Source organism: Podarcis liolepis (genome assembly GCF_965112155.1).
Source record: "Podarcis liolepis genome assembly, chromosome: 1".
Classification (NCBI taxonomy): Eukaryota; Metazoa; Chordata; class Lepidosauria; order Squamata; family Lacertidae; genus Podarcis; species Podarcis liolepis.
In genome coordinates this window covers 113,418,223-113,438,450 of record NC_139554.1, presented here as the reverse complement: position 1 = coordinate 113,438,450, position 20,228 = coordinate 113,418,223, and the positions used below count along the sequence as shown (strand labels likewise).

Below are 20,228 nucleotides of genomic sequence, written 5' to 3'. Positions count from 1 at the left end.
ATTCTTATTGTTAATGTCAATACTGTTCTATTATTGGTTTTTTTATTATTATTTGCTTGCCTTTATCTTTTTCTTTCTACTATACTCTCAAATTAAAACAAAACAAAAAGGAGTAACATTAATGTGGAAATATTGCTTGCTAACTCTGAAATGTGCAATTTTGCAAGATTTAGCACTAAGCCTTATGCAACCGGACTGACTGAACAGTTATTAGGAACATAATATAGAGGCAGGCATACTACAATAACTTCTCCAGTTTCCTAGATACAAAACCAGAGAGTTGTAGAGTTACATGCAATTTAAAAACCATCCAAACCAATTTCCACTCTCTAAGGCAGAGCCGTGTATTCATTGTTTCTCCCAACCTCGAGTTACACACACCAAATCATCAACGTGCCACAAACAGAACACAGGTGCAGAAAGCCAGGTGCACAGACTCAATATGACACAACTGCAGCCTTCCTAACCCTCCAGATTTCTTGGACCATTGGCCCCAGCCACCATGGCCAATAGTCAGGAGTGGTGAGAAGGGGACTCTGAAGCATCATCGGGGCATCAGGGAGAGGTAGGCTGCCCTGGCACAGTGAGCAAAGCTGTATCCTAAGGGAAGGCAAACATTGCCTGCTGTTTCATTGATCAAGTCTCATAAGCTCAGTGCAAAAGGGAGGGGGAGTTTAAATATCTCTTTAATGGCTGCCCAGGGAGAAAATAATCCACAGGTCTCTGTAGAAAGTTTCAGACAGGGATCAGGGTGAAGAGAGGAGAGATTAGGTGTATCAAAATTAACAGGAGGGTGAATATAACGAATATTTTTCATCCTACCTCTCAATATTTCCACAAGAAGCTGTGCTCACAAGCCAAAGTTTACGAAGCAAGCTGTATAGGCGGTAAGCATTCACAAAGGTCAAATGATTCATTAAGCACTGGGACAAAGATTTCTGGGCAGTAGTGGCTGGTGAGGTGGCACAAAAACCACGAGCAACTGAGACTTGCCAAGTGGGAGCGGGGAGTTAGGAGTTTGGCACGGTGCAGCATCGGATCAGCCCCACTGCACCACACCACCCTGCCAAGCTTCCTGTCTCTCTGCTCTCTCAGTAAGCTCCAGAGACCCACCATATTGGAAAGCCAGGATAGGAACAGTGCTCCACCATGGCCTCACCAGTCTCTGCTGCTCCTGGGATCACAGCGCCAGTCTACCTTTCTCTAACATTTATGACTCCATCGGCAACGAGCAACATGTGATGTGCTTCACTGTAGGGAGCAAAGAAAGCAAAAAAGCAAGGGCAGTTGGGTGGATGGGTGGGGAATTGCAACATTGGTTACTCACGGTATTGAAATTTGGGAAAAGTCCGACAGCAGGACTGCCATCCACTGGGAAGGACATAAATGGTTTGATATCCAGGGAGGGCTGCATCATGAGTGTAGGCGTGCGGACAAGGGTAGGGAGCGTAGTTGTGTGGCACGTGCTGCCTGCAGAGAGAAAAATATTTATATATAAGAAAGATTTATTTAATTAACCACCACCCCCCCACACACTTTAATCCACACTGTAGACATTAATCCTTACTGGTGAATTCTGTTTGAACCTAAACATCACCATTTGGTGGTAAGAATGAATGCAATTTGTCCTCATAAAGAACAAAAAGGACTTTTACATCATCAGAACTGTTTGGAGTCTGCAAAACTGAGAAACTTTGCCCCAGCAACCAAAGCTAGAAGTTTCAGTTCATAAAAAGGTCCTTAAGAAGTACATGTTGCACGATGTTCTACATTGTGTGTGTCACATGATTTTTAGATTATGCAAATTAATTGCACATTCAACTGAGGATTTTGCTAATTATTAAAACCAGGCATATGAAAAATAGGTTTTATTACAATTGTTTATATTTATCACAGCACTGTCATAACTACATAAGGTTAAAGAATGCACTACTATAAATTATCCCACTCTAATCCATAGTCCCTTACAACCTCAGTCTATGAATCAATTATATTAGTTTGACAAGCAATGAGACAGCTTCATAATCCATCTGCTTTTTCAGTTCAAACCACCCAGTTCATTATCTTTCCCACTTAGCTCATCAAAACAACCTCAACTCCCATCAGTCTCATCCAGTAATCCTTTACTGGATGCTTCTCCCTATGTTTTCCTATAATTCTTGTTTTAATAAGGAAGTAATATACTGCCGTTTCTCATTATGCCAAACCTTCTTGAGTTTCCGGTCAACTGATCTACCTTTCCTCAAAACTGCCAGCCACAAAAGCTCTTCAAATTTACGTTTCCATCAAATGGGTGTCTTCCTCCACCTTCCAACAGATTGTTTCAAAGCACGAAGATAAAACGAAGAGCCCAATCATAGCCTCAAGCATTCTGGCTCTCCAGAAAAATATTAAAAATTGTGCCCTCTGTACGTGCAACTTACCTGACCATGACTTGTCAAGCCTGTTAAGTACAGGCTACACACCAAATATATTATATGGCATCAACTGACTTTATTTGAAGGCTAAAGGCCAAATGTTTAAGAAGAAACAGGAGGAGCACACAAAACAAGCAGACTTGCTGCTCTTTGCTAGCTGCACACACACAGCTCATATTCTACAGGCTACACGGGACAAAAAAGTAAAAAGTTGTTCCTTAAAGATACATCAGCACCATTTTATAAAAGTTGCACACATCACAAAGCCAAAGCAGAGATTCTCCTTCGTACAAATCACTTATTATTCCATTCTGATAGTGATGGCGGACAGATGTCTCCACTGTGATACTTGCCTCAATAACTCTATGCCAGCAGTTGCTGACATGGCACCCATGAGTGTACTGGTGCCCTTCAGATCTTCTCCTGGTGCCCACAAAGTTCACCACCGCCACTCCCTTGGTCCTGAAGTGCTCAGAATGGGTACCCTTTCCCTCCCTTGCTCAAAAATCCAAATGTGTCCATTAGTCTAAAAGGGTTAGCGATCCCTGCTTTATTCATAGGATCCCAAAGGGCTGTTGAATACTCGCCTATGCTCCATACCTGGCCTCAGAATCTTTCACTGCCTCATCCACATCTTACATTCCAAGGGATTAAATAGCACAAGGTGATTTGCTGGAAACAGCCATCCCCCTGGCAGACCTTCCAAGTGTCCCTATTTTCCAGGGACAGTCCTGGATTTATAGAAGCCGTCCTGGTTTCTGATTTGATCCCGGAATGTCCTGCTTTTCCTTAGGATGTCCCTATCTTCATCGGAGTAATACTGGAAGGTACAGAGTTATGCAACCCCCAAGCCAAGGAGATAACCAGTTAAACAACCTTTAGTAAACATATGAAAGCAGCCCTGTATAGGGAACTATTTTTAACGTTTAATGTTGTATTATGTTTTTATATATTTTGGAATCTGCCCAGAGTGGCTGGGGCAACCAGTTAGATGGGTGGGATATAAGTGATATAATAATAATAATAATAATAATAATAATAATAATAATAATAATAATAATAAAAATAATAATAATAATAATGGAACAGGACATCCCTGTTTCATTGGAGAAATGTTGGAGAGTATGCCCTGGAGATATTATTTCTGACACATACTAATATATTAATGCTTCCATGAGTCTTATTCGTTTATTAACTTTATGTACCCTTCATCACAGGATCTCAAGAGCGGTTCACAGAATAAAACTTTCACCAAAGCAACAACAAGGGGAAGGCCAAGTCCCCACAGATCTCTTGCTGTTTCGGTTCTGTGTATGCTGGAGCATTATATTACTTGATTTGGCATCCCATCTCATTTCAATCAATCAATCACCACTAAGTCTGGGTCGAGACACGTCAAAGAAGCGTTCCAGTTAAATGCGTTGTAAATTTAAACAGGGGGAAAACTGGTAGAGAAAAATGGGACTCCACAGCGCCCTCTGGTGGCACCATGCTATATCGCATATAAATCACTTTTTCTTTGCCAATCTAGCTGAGTTTTGTGTTTTACTTCCAGGGCTAAAGGAAATTGGTTGTGGGAGAAGAATACTGGACTAGATGGACCTTAGGTCTAGTCCTGCGGGGCTCCTCTTAAGTGCACTTTTATATGCCCTGGTGAGTGCTCTTTTAAATCTCACTCATTCCTGTCAAATGGTCATTCCTGTCAAATAAACTCCCTTCATTCTTCCTCTCATGCTGTGTACGCTGTTGAGTACCTGGTCAACATGGCTTAACAAGGACTTGCTTAAGACTGAGCCATCTCTGGCAGAGCTGCTGCCCCACCTTTTGTCTTTTGTGCAACTTACCTTGGTCCTTGTTGTTTGTGTTGTCATTCAGGCCTCATGTTTGCACTTATTTTTAGGCACTGAGATTACTAGCATTTTGAAAACTATATAGCACGAGACGTGGCTGACAAAGTGAATAATCACAAACTGTTGTTAATGTCCCTACCCGGCTGGCTGTGTTTCTACTTTATGAGGAATTTATCCTGACAGATAATGTGCAAAAAATACAATCCAACTTTCCTCCCCCATTGTTTACTGAATGCAAAACTTTCTTTAAAATCTTCTAAGTAAGTCAGTGCCTGTAGTTTGCATAAGCCCTGAGAAGCACGTTGACAGTTGTGCTTAATTATCTGTAAGTCAGGAGCTTATTCAAGTGTATTCATAAATACAAAAAAATACTGCTAAAGGCACTCTAACATGCAAATACCATCCTCTGTAAATCTGCACGTGGGGGGGAAAGCAGGAAAAGAAAACTGGAGGAAAATGTCTAAAGCTTTAACAGCTCGCTCTGAGTAATTAACCATAAGTCCAGTACAATATCCACATGTTATATTTAATTACATATCTTTCCTTCAATTGGATGTTACAGTTATTGTCAAATTGAAGTCTGTCAGTACACTCTGAGACTCATCAATTGTTTATCGCTCTGTATAATAGAATGTCATTGCACAGCCCCAACTGGAGGATTTGCAGTGCTGCGTCACAATCCTGGAATTGCATGAAGTCAGAGCTGGGTAGAGGAACAAAAGCGAAGGCAGGTAGCACAACAACAGGGGCCATGGCATGGGAATGAGAAGGGAGCGACATTGAGAAGGGAGCAAGTTTGCTACACAAGAGTATCAAATTAACTTTAGTTGTGCAACCTGAATTTTGCTGGTATGTAAGCATGCCAGTGACGCTGTGGTCTAAACCACAGTCTCTTGGGCTTGGTGATCAGAAGGTTGGTGATTCGAATCCCTGCAACGGGGTGAGCTCCCGTTGCTCGGTCCCAACTCCTACCAACCTAGCAGTTCAAAAGCACCCCCAAAAGTGCAAGTAGATACATAGGTACCACTCCAGTGGGAAGGTAAACGGCGTTTCCGTGAGCTGCGTTGGTTTCGCCAGAAGCGGCTTAGTCATATTGGCCACATGACCCGGAAAAACTGTCGGCGAACAAACGCCGGCTCCCTCGGCCTGTAAAGCGAGATGAGCATCGCAACCCTAGAGTCATCTGCAACTGGACTTAACTGTCAGGGGTCCTTTACCTTTACGTTTTAAGCACCCTTACAATTTGCATTTGTAGATCCCCAGTGCTTTCTAACCTCAAGGGAGTTAGCATTTCCCCATGACTCATCACCACTTGAGCAAACAGGGAGCACTTAATACCAAAAAGCATTTAGCCTGAAGCCATCAGCGTTCAAAATGAAAAACTTCCCACAAAACAAAAAATGATACATAATAGCGTAGAGGGCATAATGCTGTGATCCCTGAATATCTGACAGCCACAGAACACTCCCCCCCCCAAACTTCAGTGTGTGTGCCTTGCCACACAGCTTGGGAATTGTGCACACATTGAGTAGGCCTTCTCACGGAAGCCTGAGAAGAGTCCAAGGGTCAAACTCACAACCACAGCTTCAAATCATGGCTAATTGGGAACCCTAAAAAGCATCAGGCGCAGTTGGCATTGGTGCCAATGTGTCCTGAAGCAGCACTTTGGTTGCTCCTTGGGAGTTTGCTTTCCTGTCGCCGTTTCTTGATCTCTTGTAGCTGCCAGTATTCAGAGGGAGCCAGCAATTCTGTCTGTACAGGCTCTAGGTAAGACTGACATGAGAATACTGACTCATTGGCTCAGCTTTGTGGTTTTTGTCCATCTTATTCTTATATACATATTTTAAAATGACCTGCTTTTAAGGTCATGCTGGGCGAGAAGATATAGGCAAGGACCATAAAGAAACAAACAGACTAGGTATGTGGACCCCTACTCCAGCCTGCCAGGCTTCTCTCATTCCAGCACTGGGATGGAAGCAGTACCCTCGCCACTTCTTAGCTGAACAGTATAGATCCAACTAAGGCGCAGAGGTGGTCCAGTTTTCATCCTGAGTGCTGCATGGGGAGGCTTCGACCTTACCTTTGGCTGGGAAGAAAACTGACAGCTGTCACTTTGGCTGAAGCAATAGGCAGTTTTCACCTCCACCCTTGAGTGCATTGCAACTCCTCAGGTCATCTAGACCAATCGGCTGAGAAGCAGAGAGGATGCAATTTTCATTCACATATTGGTGTGTGTGTGTGCGTGTGTTGAACTTCTCTAGCCAGCATGCTCCAATTTGAAAGAAAACAACCCACCTGTTTCTACACAGATCAGCTGAGTAGGGAGAAGATATGGCATGTCTATGTTTGTGTGATTACATGTATGTTTGAGGTGTGGGTATCTGTACTCACCCACTTTGGGGTCTGCCCAACCCACTGCTGGAATACAGTTCCAGCAGCATTCTGTCAAAGTACACAGTTCTTGTTGTTTAGTCGTTTAGTCGTGTCCGACTCTTCGTGACCCCATGGACCAGAGCATGCCAGGCACTCCTGTCTTCCACTGCCTCCCGCAGTTTGGTCAAACTCATGTTGGTAGCTTCCAGAACACTGTCCAACCATCTCGTCCTCTGTCGCCCCCTTATCCTTGTGCCCTCAATCCTTCCCAATATCAGGGTCTTTTCCAGGGAGTCTTCTCTTCTCATGAGGTGGCCCAAGTATTGGAGCCTCAGCTTCAGGATCTGTCCTTCCAGTGAGCACTCAAGGCTGATTTCCTTAAGAATGGATAGGTCTTGCAGTCCATGGGACTCTCAAGAGTCTCCTCCAGCACCATAATTCAAAAGCATCAATTCTTCGGCGATCAGCCTTCTTTATGGTCCAGCTCTCACTTCCATATGGAGGTGAGAGCTGGACACAGTTCTTAGGTTATCCCAAACCATGGTTTAGAGGTCATTGGGAATGTACTATGGAGAGCCACAGACATGTATGTGCATCACATCCTCTCTTCTCCTTCTTCATGCATGAGAGGAGGAAAATGGAAGCTTCCACTTTTGGTAATATTTGCATATAATGGTTTAGCACAGATGAGCCTTCATGAGTGAAATCTCAGGCTTGTGTACTCTCCTGTCCTCTCCCCCTCCCACGTGATCAAGAGGAGGGCTTCTGCAGAGTACAGTTTTGCTTTGCAAGAATCTTAGCCTAGCACGATGTTGAAACCAAGGATCATTGTTAAAAAAAAATACCCTCTGGTCAGTTTCTAAGCAAGATAACTTTAAAACATTACTTATGAATCTGGCTTGTTTTAAACCAGGACTCCTAGTTTGTGTGTGATGATATGTAATGATATCATTATAAGCTGAAGTTCTTGGAAAGCACAGACATCATTCTCCTGGCCATATGAGAGGAGAAGATGGGAGTGGAGGAGTCACTAATGTAAACCATGGTTTAACTTTATGTGTGAACTAGAACATTTTGTAGGAACTTGGGGAACAGTGGTTTGTTCTAAGGAAAAGTTGTTGTTTTTTAAATGATGAACTGCAGCTTCTTCTTTTCTTTAAAAAAAGTATTTGGTCTCCTCCTCTCATGAGAAGAAGAGGAAATGGGGAGCAAGAGCCTGAGGGCCACCACAATGGATTCCTAATCACTAAAGTCATGGCTTAGGTCAGTCTTTGCAAGCCTGGTACCTCCCTCCTCCCAATGTTTTGGATTACAATTCTATTTAGCATAAAAGGTAAAGGTAAAGGGGACCCCTGACTATTAGGTCCAGTCGTGACCGACTCTGGGGTTGTGGCGCTCATCTCACTTTATTGGCCGAGGGAGCCGGAGTACAGCTTCCGGGTCATGTGGCCAGCATGCCTAAGCCACTTCTGGCGAACCAGAGCAGCGCATGGAAATGCCGTTTACCTTCCCGCAGGAGTGGTACCTATTTATCTACTTGCACTTTGATGTGCTTTCAAACTGCTAGGTTGGCAGGAGCTGGGACCAAGCAACGGGAGCTCACCCCATTGCGGGGATTCGAACCACCAACCTTCTGATCGGTAAGTCCTAGGCTCTGTGGTTTAACCCACAGCGCCACCCGCGTCCCTCTCAATTTAGTATATCTGGGGGTTATTCCCATTGAACTCAGCAGGAATGCACAGCAGGGTGGGGAACCTGTGGCCCTCCAGATGTGGATGGACTACTGTTCCTCTCATTCCCAGCCACTGGCCAAGCTGGCTAAGGCTGATGGAAAATAAGAGTCTGAAGGTTCCACTACTGATGTATAGGACTGTAGTATGTTTAACCATTTTTACCACTAAGAGCTTCACAGAGCTCTAGAGCTGTCTCCTAGCAACTTCACTGCAGTTGTAAAAATCCAAGCTAAACTACTAATTTTGTATTCAAGAACATACCAAAAAAATGTAACGAGCAAGGGTGGAAAATGCAGGAGGTGGGTGACAGCCACGGATTAAATAATCAAGAGTGTGTTCCTATGCATGCTTAGGATCATTAGAATAAATCACAGTGTTCAGTACTGCTTACTCTTGGGAGACATGTGCACAGATTTGCAGCCTTAGAATGAGACCAGTACTTGCAAAATATATTAACACCGCACCCTTTATTTCTACTCTGAGGCCACTGTCAAGCAAGTGTTTGCTCCTCTTTCCCTAAACATTTCTGACAATACTAGCAGGTTAAAGATAACCAGAGGGGCCAGCTATATTCACTTCCATCAAGAACTATTTCCTCTAAAGGTCAGGGACATTTACACCAATGCCCAATCAAATTTGTATGCAAATTGGACTTAAGCTAGCAAGAACACCGACACAAGAAAGATGTAGCTGCCAATTTTCATTATAACTATGAATGTAACAGATGTTTACAATTTAATTAGCATTTTAATGATAAGGACAATTTAGTGTGTAAAATACAGACGGTTTCGAACTGTTAGTCAACCTTGGGCATGCAAATATTCATTTGCAAGATTTGTATTCTGTTTTCTATGAAGTTCAGTACAGCTTAACAAACACAGTATTACAAGACAGCTTAATAAACACAACATTACAAAATTCCAACAGGCCAGACACACACTACCCCAAACTACAGAACAGCTGTAGTATTCTGTAACAATGACTGATATATTGCTGACATTTTCCTATAAATTTAGGAATCTAAAGAGGACTGTGCACACACAAGAAGAACGGATTTAAAGATGGCAACGTGCCCTATTTTACAGAGGATGACACTGTGTTTGAAGGGCTCTCCAGTCCAAGCCCAGTTTAAAGCTAAAGAACCATAAGCAGAGAGAACAGGGAATGGCTTTGAAGTCCCCACCCCAACTAGTGACACCTGGGCAGCAGACTGAGCAGGTGTACAGATGACCTGGAAAGTCTCCCCTGCCATGGTGTTTCTATTTAAATTATAACAATTATTTATAAATTTGCATTTGTACTTGTAAACTTGCACGTGCAACTGTTATGGCAACCTGTGTCCTATTTTGTCCTTGTGATACATCAAAGGCCATTCCTGAGTTCAGGAATGGTTTTTCACAGGGTACAGGGAGCTCCAGCAATGGGTGCTTGTAAAACTTCGGTCCAGGGAATGAACACCACTGGAATCCTGACTATACTTCCATCAGTCATTCCCTCCCCACCACTTTAAAGCAATTTTTAAGCTTGCAAGTTATTTTATAGAAAGAAGATTGTTTACACGCACATTTCTCACTTTTTGTCTTACTTAGGCATCAAATTACCTGGATTGAAGAGTCTTTTAAGTTAAAACACGCCATGGATTTATTTTGCTGCATTAGTTTCCTCGGTGCTTATTTTCCTTCTTTGCCTATTTCAGCAATGTCTACTCTTATGCCTCCTACAAACAAAATCCAAGGCAAAAGAACCAATAGGTTTTGCCAAAATGCTATCGCCCTTTGCCCAGAGCTCTGTATTCAATTCTGAAAGGCTGTAGACGAAAAGCAGTGTTGCATGAGGAGGGGGAAAAAAAAGCCATCCGCTTATCAACAGACCACTTGTGTGTCCGAATGACCCACTCACTCAAATGGATCAGCAATTCTCTTTACTCAAAGAGCTGTACACGTGACTTGGTTGCGTCCATTTAAATAAACAGAACAGTTACCTCTGTTACCGTAAGCCCTTTGTTCACATCAAGGCTCCTAAGCTCATAAGGTTGCATTGGATTTGGCACAGGCATGCAATCATCAAAATGCTTGGAAGTTGTGCTCCAATGAGTCCGACCATTTGCCAAGCTAGCTCAGTACACTGCACTGGCCAGCAATGAGCTCAACCTGGGGAAACTGGCACCTGCTGCATGCAAAGTGCGCTCTGCCGCTGAGCTATTGATGCGGTGTGATCCCAAAACAGGCCTGAGCAAGTTCAAAGCCCAATCTGTGCCCACCTCAGACTGAAACTATTATAATTCAAGCAGGGGTGCTCATATATCCAGACCGCCCCCCCCCCACTTTGAATAATTGTTCTATCACAAAGGCTCTGCTCAAATACCACAGTAAACTGTGGTTTGTCACAATGGCAGTGAGGCCAGGCAAACCACAGCTAGGGATTCTAGCATTTGTCAGCCTCATGATCCCTAGTGGCAACTGCCTCGTCTGCATGCATAAACAATTCATAGATTGATGTGTGCTCTGATTTGAATGGATTCAAATTCAGCTCAATGGAAGGAAGAGCTTTCTGCATATGGGCATGCACAGATATGTTGCGATCCAATACTGTATACCTTTACTTGGGAATAAAATTATCCATTAAAATTATTGGGGACTTATTTCTAAGTATGTGTGAAAAGGGTTGTGGTCTTTGTGTACATGGAGCTATGCTATCCAACAGGAGGAGGAAGGGCCCACTTGGTGGTGTCACCCCAGCTGTGGATCCTACTTCCCTTGGTGTCATTTTGGTGCCAGGTACAAACCTTTTTATTTTCCCAGGCTTTTTAATATTCTGCATATTGGTTTTCATGAAGAGTTTTGTCTGATTTGATTTCTTCCAATTTTAAACTCTTATAATAATGTAAATTGCCCACAATATAAAATAAGTATAATTTTGCAAGCCACTCTGGGCATTCATTGAAAGTTGCCTTAGCAACCAACTAGCCAAACCAACTGAACTGAAATGGAAAAGGTGTTGTAGATGGGAAAGATCTGAGCACCCATTAATTCTTCTGTACCCATGTGCTCAAAACTGGGCTATCTCGTAGACATTACATCAAACATCTGCTTGCTTTTAAAAGCTCTCACATTACAACGCAGATCTAAAGGAAGAAAGGTGACCCTAACAGATTCTGGACTTCAATGCACAAAATGCATGAAATGCCATGGAAAATGATGAAAATGTATCAGAAGGATTATAGTCATGTTTAAAATATGAAGGTTTGTTTCCATTAAAAATCCTTTAACTTTGGTTTAAGATCCTGAAATTACTTTCATAAGCTTCAATGAAATTAGTTTCCCCAGCTTCAATTCAGTTAGTTCCATTACTTCACAAGATAAAAGCGTATCCTGATCCTTCAACTAACAGCACAAGGATAACTATGCGGCATAGATTGGTTTTGACAACAGAAAGGCATTAGATTTTTTGGGTGCTGCAGGGGGAAGCAGTAAAAGTTCCCTCCCCACTTCTGCTGGCCAGAGCAGCCCCCTCAGGGGAGTTCCCGGCAGTGGTAGCAAAATCAGGATCATTGCCAATTGCACGGCACTTTGCAAAACATCATTATTGATTACAATGTAAAAACTAAATGCTTTATGAAGAGAATTACTTCTCACAACAAACTTTCCCACTGAAATAATGGAGAACTTAAAAAGTGCTAAATTTTGGATAAACCCAGCATTGAAAAGCCTTCTTCAAACACTAAATCACAGTCCAATTTCCATCTCTCATTCTGAAGTCTCTTGTTACAGCTGTCCTTGGAATTTATTTTTCCCCAAAGGAGAGGCACCTCGGAGTCAGAAGAAAACAGTATCCATAAAGTCTCTGGAATTCTTCCTCACTGTTTTCTATATGTTCCCAGAGTCGTCGTCCGGTTTGTTTCTGTTAATAGCCCTGTCTACCCTACCAAGAATAGCTCCTATTGAAATTAGTAGTGACCAGCAGGGTGCGAGTGCTTTCCCAGCTTCTGCTTACTGGTGGGGGGGACGGGGGACAGGACATGGCAGCTGGGAGCTCAACAGGTGTGGGCACAGTGGCAGACCCAATCAGATAATCATCTGCATCCACAATGTGCTGCCTTGCCCGCCTTCCTCTCTCTCCTGGTGAGTGGCAGTGAAGCACTGTGTTCCAAAGCCTGGGAAACAAAGCAATATTCCTCTTGTTGCTCCACTACTGCTCCAAAGTAAATGTGGTTAGGATTGCAGCCTTATTTTCTTTATGAGCAACACCTTACCTTGAATTTTGGGGAAATTCAGTTACAAGAACTTGGGATAGAGGTGTGTGAAAAAAGCGATAACCCCCCTTCTCTCTTTTTTTAAGTCCTGCCATTTTAGAAGGAAATATCAGGTCACTAGGCAGGCACTCAAGCAATGTACCCCCTATGAAGGTCTACGTTTGGTTGCATTTCTTTAAGGTTGTGGGCTCACCATAAACTTTCATATTAATTTACTCACATTATTCTCTCCCTTTAAACCTCTCAAGTACCAGCCCTGGAGAGTAAGCAGGAAATTAATGTTTTTGTTTTCCTTAAAAAAATAAAAAAACAAAAAAAGCACCCCAAGCAAAACTTTAACAACATTGTTATGTCAAAATTCAACATACAACCCCTCTCCCCCTTTAAAGATTTACTGCACCGGGTAGACTTTACTAATTCACTTACTAATTAATTACTTACTAATTCATTAATTACTTACTACTTAATCTTGTAAGCCCTGTAAAACATGCTTATACCATAACTCAGCTTATTACAGTGGTACCTCGGGTTACATACGCTTCAGGTTACATACGCTTCAGGTTACAGACTCTGCTAACCCAGAAATAGTACCTCTGGTTAAGAACTTTGCTTCAGGATGAGAACAGAAATCGTACTCCGGCGGTGCGGCGGCAGCAGGAGGCCCCATTAGCTAAAGTGGTGCTTCAGGTTAAGAACAGTTTCAGGTTAAGAACGGACCTCTGGAACGAATTAAGTTCTTAACCCGAGGTACCACTGTATTTTAAGGATGAGTATATAGGTATCCCTGCACCAAAGGAAGCATTTTTCTTTTAAGCCAAATAAAGTTCATTTTTCCACTGTTGTCCTTCCATAGAGAATACTACTGAATGAGTATAAATACTGAACTGTTAAAAAAACCGAATCAATCAACATCTGAAGGGCCAAAGGTTTAGGAGAGCTGAATAAGTACTCTTTACCACAATAATTGGACGCGGGTGGCGCTGTGGGTAAAACCTCAGCGCCTAGGACTTGCCGATCGCATGGTTGGCGGTTCGAATCCCTGCGGCGGGGTGCGCTCCCGCTGCTCGGTCCCAGCGCCTGCCAACCTAGCAGTTCGAAAGCACCCCCGGGTGCAAGTAGATAAATAGGGACCGCTTACTAGTGGGAAGGTAAACGGCGTTTCCGTGGGCGGCTCTGGCTCGCCAGAGTAGCTTGTCACGCTGGCCACGTGACCCGGAAGTGTCTGCGGACAGCACTGGCTCCCGGCCTCTAGAGTGAGATGAGCGCACAACCCTAGAGTCTGTCAAGACTGGCCCGTACGGGCAGGGGTACCTTTACCTTTACCACAATAATAATTGACTAATGACATCACTCTAGGTTATGCCTACCCCACTGTAGCCAGGTAGAGACAAACTAGTTCTGGCTTGGCAGGTGTAGCAGCATCCTCTGCCTGGTACAAGCTGTAACTGCTATGAAATCCAGTGTAGAATTTGCTGCTACAAGATGTGGAGATGGCCACTGACTTTAGAAAGGGTTACCAGTAATTCATGTAGGGCTGATAGTATTTGTGATAGCTAAATGAAGCTTCTGGGGTTAGTGGCAATGTACATATTGGGTACCAGTGGCTGGTGGTAGGAGCAGGGGAAGGGGGGGAGACAAACAACAGAGGAGGCAGTTATCTTTCTGCCAAACAGGTAAGCTTTCTGGAAGCATTTGACTGGCTTATGGTGGAAGCAGGATGCTAAACTTGACCTAATCTAGTGATGCTAAACTAGGATGTTAAACGTGGCCTAATCTAGTGAGAATCCAGCGTGACCTTCCTTAAATTTTTAAAAGAAAATGAAGGCCATTTTATCACTTTGACTTCTTTTTTCCTATTATACCCATTCCCAAACTCCCTCAACCAGACACTCAGTTCCCCTCAGCGTTACTACATGACTGCTTGAAGAATTCAGTCAACAAAACCAAGCAACTTGCTTAAACAGTCTTCACATGCTTAATGTAGGCCCCCTCGCTTCACAATGTACCACACTACCAAATCCAAGGAACATAGGTTTAATTAATCTGTAGCCTAGATTATTAAGAGATGGCAACTTTTTTTTGACACTGTGGCAAAAGTTTTCACAATAAAGCTGTCAATATTTTAAAGTGCCACAAAGCTTTTTTCCTTTTGTTGTTTCTTATGTTGCAACATATGGGATGTGGGTGGCGCTGTGGGTTAAACCACAGAGCCTAGGATTTGCCGATCAGAAGGTCGGCGGTTCGAATCCCCGTGACAGGGTGAGCTCCCGTTGCTCAGTCCCTGCTCCTGCCAACCTAGCAGTTCGAAAGTACGTCAAAGTGCAAGTAGATAAATAGGTACCTTCCGGCGGGAAGGTAAACGGCGTTTCCGTGTGCTGCTCTGGTTTGCCAGAAGCGGCTTAGTCATGCTGGCCACATGACCCGGAAGCTGTACGCTGGCTCCCTTGGCCAATAAAGCGAGATGAGCGCCGCAACCCCAGAGTCAGTCACGACTGGCTCTAATGGTCAGGGGTTCCTTTACCTTTACCTTATGTTGCAACATGGCCACCCACCCATAATTTATCATTTGAGTTCCTTGTAAATGGCAGCTTTTCAGTCAGAACATCAGTCTGAAAAAGACGATTCCATGCCTTTTCATAGACAAGAGGAAACATGACACTTATTATCACCTCAGAGTTCTGGATCACAACCACTGTTTTACTCATGAAGAGAGGTTTTTGGGGTTTTTTTTGCCAATCCTCCTTGGGTCTATTTTGAAGTACATATAGTCAGAAATCCAGAAACACACACCTCTCAATGCTTTCTCAAGCTATTTCAAACACTCTGTTCATCTTTCACTGATGCTACATATGTATGTATAAGAAGCTGACAAGGAAATTCTTGGCCAACACGAAGACTTATAAAAGCTAGCATTTCAAATGCAGCAAAAACTGTTATTTCATTGAATGTGGCTGCCAGTCACTTCTTATTGTTTTGTGCAAGCAGATGCTAAAAGTATATTTCACATTTATTTCCTTACACGTATATGGCTTTCGTTTTGACATGGGCTGTTTTGACATCTGACACTGTTGCACTTACTTCCTTTTCAATATTTATAATCACAAGGAAAAGAAGCTCTTTCTAGCTCCAGCATGCTAATAATATAAATGCGTGCTTATTAGAATTGGCTCTTTGTCAAAGCTTAAGCAATTACATAAATTAAGAATCAGTCCTCACTATTTTTAGAAGATATATGATGGCTGCTGTACAAGTATAATTTACTCCTATAATGAAGTAGCACAGACACATTTGTTTCTTTGAAAATCTGATTTTGCAGAATTCTAAAGCAAACAAGCCAATTTATTCAACTAGGCAGGAAGCCCACACAGATTGCTCCCTGAAAATGCACAGCAAGGCCACACATATATCTGAAGTCATTAGCACCACTATTAACACCATTAACCTTGCAAGCAGAAAGTTCCAGGGGCAGTTGCAAGCACCTCCAGTTAAAGGATCTAGGCAGCAGGTCTGGATCTTCTGTCTAAAGTTGGGGAAAGCCAGCTGCTATCAGTTACCTAGCCATGAACCAATGGTCTAACTAAGGCAGCCTTGCATGTTCAGATCCCCCCCCCGCACTCCCCAGTCCATATACAGAGTTCTCTCTAGTCCATATATGGAGTTATGTATATCAAGATATACAGAACAGGCACCATTCAGAGCTGCTACACGTTTTAAAGACAACCACAATTTGCCAACACACCAGGAAGAAGAGTCAAGACATTCAAATACGGAAGAATAGGTTATATCTATTAAATATAACAACTTGAGGATCTGCAGAACAAGTTAACTAGTCAGATTCAACCAATGTAACCAAATCAACTTAAGTCCGGGTAGGTGTTCATTAAAAGATGGGGGTAATTTTTACCCCTGTCTCCTGGGCAAGTTAGCACTGTGTGCATGCAGCAAGATTTCCTAAGATTCCTTCCTCCCCATTGTGTGGACATTGGGTATAAGAGCCCAACAGGCCCACTGTAGCCCCATTGGCCAACATTTGCCCCAATGTGTCCGTCAGGCCAAAGGGCACCTCCAGCACCCACAGGACATACCTGACAACAGTGACTCAGGGACACCCACAACCCAACCCTGACTCAGTTAAGTGTTCCGTTCTTCCTGAGACCCTCTCACCTGCCCGGATTATGCAACAATTAGCCAAAGAGAAGGAACAGCACTGCAACAAATATCAGCCATCAGTATGGAGTAGGCAAAAAGAGAAGACCCAGAGCCAATTAGGGTCTCCCCCAACAAAACAAAACAAAATCCTACTCAGCCCATGGAAAACAAATGAGTAGCCTGTAGGTCCACACTGCAAAAGGGTGGGAGAGTGAGTGCCGAATAAAGACGGAAGGGTGCTGGACAGAGCAAACTTAAATAGCCTGTCACCACCTCTCCCCATTGGGTGAAATCACCCCTAGGGAGATACCACCTCTCCTCTTCTTCCAGGGAATAAGGGGTGCAGCAAATCCACCCCCTCCAAAATGGTGGGAACAATATTAACACATGCGGTAGATGTAGGCTTATCCGCAGCACCTGGTGCGCTTCCATTTTCCACAGCATTCTGGGTTGCCAAACCCAGCTTGACACCTGCTTCTTCTACAGATGGCCCCTTATCCTTTTCTATTTTTTTGGTTTGTTTGCTTTTTAATTAAGGGTTAATTAAAGGCGTGTGCCTTTAACATCAGTGTGACACACAGAAAATTGGTAAGGAAAGCTCACCATATTTTGCATACCTGTAAAAAAATGGAGGTGAGAGGTTCTGCCAGCACAGATTCCATTGTGTCTGCCTGTTGCTGAAGGGCAAATGAGCAGACACTGTAAAATGTTGGCAATCTAAGGGTTAACTCCATCCACCTTGCCTAAATCAATATGCGTTTAAAACTGATATGCGAAATATGAGAGTAAAATTTCCAGTACTTGATGGACTTCTTCAGTAGACAGACAAGTGGACTCTCTGTCTGGCTTCAGGTATATCTACTTTTTGAAACAGATTAATCATATGGATGAATGCACGTTTAATCGTTACTCTGGCAAATGAATAATCAAAGCACCATCAATAACCTCTCCTCTCCCTACAACCCAGAATGACAAAAAAGTGCATATACTTGCCTCACCTTATCTTACCAGCCTCCAAATTTCCCACACAAAACCAAGAGCCCCCATGTTGAGAGCCAATCCAGGATTTTCAAGTGCTTCTCAAATTCAGAAGAGGCTCTACAAACAAAGGAGGGCACTACATATTTTTAACAAGCTGCTAGGTGGTGGTAGAGTGGCAGATGACAGCAACCCCGAGCAGAACTAAATTATATTGTGTTAATATAATTTAATAGCTTTCCTTTCAACTGAATCAAAGAACTTTGGAGGCAAGAATCAAGAAATGCTTCGGTTAGACTGTTCAGATTCTGCCTTCCTCTCCTACAGCTATTGCCACTTCTGAAGCACAGTCGACTCCCATGCTATTGCATCAGGTATTATTTACCTACCTGTATCTGTTTGCTGACTGGTATTCGGAAAACTACAGCTGTATCCCAGTCCCTGGTTGTTTTCCTCCCCATCGCCCAAATTATTTCCTTTGACACATCACTGCAATGTTCTAAAATGGCAAAAAAGTGCTATAATCTGTGTGCTATAGAGACCCTTTAATGCTTACCTTGGTTATAAGATTATAGCCCATGACAGCATTTAGGCACTAGATGTGAAAGTACATATCTAGACATAAATAATTCCTTCATTTCACCACGGTGCTTTTGTGATGTTTGGTGCTAAGAGACAGCAGGCAAGCGATAAGCCTGAACAAATCCTGCTCCCTGACACCGCTGCTTAGCTCTAATTACAGTTGAGGAGAAGGTTTGCAACTTGATTCCAGTAAGAGGACAGCCTACTTGATGACATCACCAGACCAAATATAACCTAAAAGCCAGACACTGTAAGATTTCTTTATGTTTTGTGTCTTCACACAGGTGCAAGCTGCTGGAAATTCCCCTTCATGTTTTTTTTTTTTAAATAAAAAAACCACTTAACAACTTCTAGAACAATCCATTGAAATCGCAGCTCTGCAAAAGATGGTGTAATTTCATTGCATTGTTCTAAAGAGTTGTTGGTAAAGCCACAACTATATAAGCAGCAGCAGCAGCAAGTCAAGGCAATGGCATTTGGCAACTCATGTTTGTGCGAGAATATTTTTGATTTTCTGGTGGGGAGTGTGTGTGGATGAACTTGCTCTAGTGGCCCTGGTAGGTGGGATCTGCTTGGCAGCAACCAAAGGGAGGGCCTTTGGGGCTGTGGCATCTTTTCCTTGAAATAACCTCCCTTCTAAATTAAGGCTGGTGCTGACAACGATGGCATACTAACATCTGTTGAAATGCTTTCTCTTTGTCCTTTGCGACATTGTCATGCTAGTTGACAGTAACATGCTTGTTTTGGACTACTGTTGGCTTGCTATTTTATTCTGCAAGTAAGACTTAATGCTATTTTAATGTACCTTGTGATGTTTACATGAAAGGTAGCATGGAAACAGATCGGTTAAATAATTAAGAATATAGTATGTAGATACGGAATAGGGAAGAGAGTTTTCATGAATCCTGCAACAGTGCACCTAAGTTTACTCCATTACTGCACGGGGCACATGCTCAAGAAGCATTAAGCATAGTTGTAAACTTGTGAAGAGCTCATTAGAGTCTTGCTGTCTATAAATTTACTGGAGAGATCAGGTGCTAAGTAGGATGAAGATTAATGGGCAATATAACCAGACAAGAAACCCAAACGACCCCTTTGTTTTTGTTTCCTAAAGTACTCATGACTGAAAGGTCTGGGAGTCTTTTACAACTACATTATACTGAGAAACATACTCAGGGAGGTGCATTATGGGGCTTCAGGGAGAGCTGAAATGACTTAGTTGCTTGTTTGTTTGTGTGTGTGTTGAACAGTTTTCTGTTTTTAGCTGATGCAACTATATTTGCATTAATGAATGAGAGCTTCTTTTTGACTTGCTGGATGTGGCTTAATCTCCAATGCTGCTTTCCTCGTCATTTTGCTGCCCTCACTAAACCTCAGTCTCACTTGCACTCACTGCCATTCCGAATGGCTGTGCGTATGTTTGCCACATTGCCATAATGATATATCTGATGCAACGACACAGCGAACACTTGTAAACAAAACCACATGAATTGCCACAACCAAGCAGTGAAAGCTACAGTCAGCAAAGACGAAGGAGGAGAAACTATTATTCTGAGTGAGTGAGGTTGAGTGAGGTCCCTAACAAGGATTGGAAATTTAAAAATGATAGAATATGCAGAGTTAGCAGGTTTAACTAGTAAAATACAGTGGTGCCCCACAAGACGAATGCCTTGCGAGTGTTTCGATTTCCCCCCCGCTTCCCCCCCTTTTTCTAAGCCGCTAAGCCGCTAATAGCCTTTTAGCCACTAATCCGCTAAGCCTTTAATAGCCGCTAAGCCTTTAATAGCCGCTAAACCGCTAATAGCGCTAATCCGCTAAGCCGCTAATAGGGTTGCTTCGCAAGACGAAAAAAACCGCTAGACGAAGAGACTCGAGGAACGGATTAATTTCGTCT

At 43.0% G+C, this 20,228-nt stretch overlaps 1 protein-coding gene across 12 annotated transcripts in view; it reads right to left on the bottom strand.

Annotated features, from left to right (window-relative positions):
• ZNF385B (zinc finger protein 385B) overlaps positions 1 to 20,228 on the bottom strand; it is a 182,399-nt gene that overhangs the window by 66,111 nt on the left and 96,060 nt on the right. For 10 of the 12 annotated variants that reach the window (XM_083496618.1, XM_083496623.1, XM_083496626.1 and 7 more), the window contains one exon: positions 1,328 to 1,470. In XM_083496618.1, the coding sequence (XP_083352744.1) occupies positions 1,328 to 1,470 (143 nt within the window). Of the gene's footprint in view, positions 1 to 1,327; positions 1,471 to 16,789; positions 16,922 to 18,308; positions 18,448 to 20,228 lie in introns of those variants that run through there. The other 2 variants (XM_083496630.1, XM_083496619.1) reach the window with 2 other exon arrangements.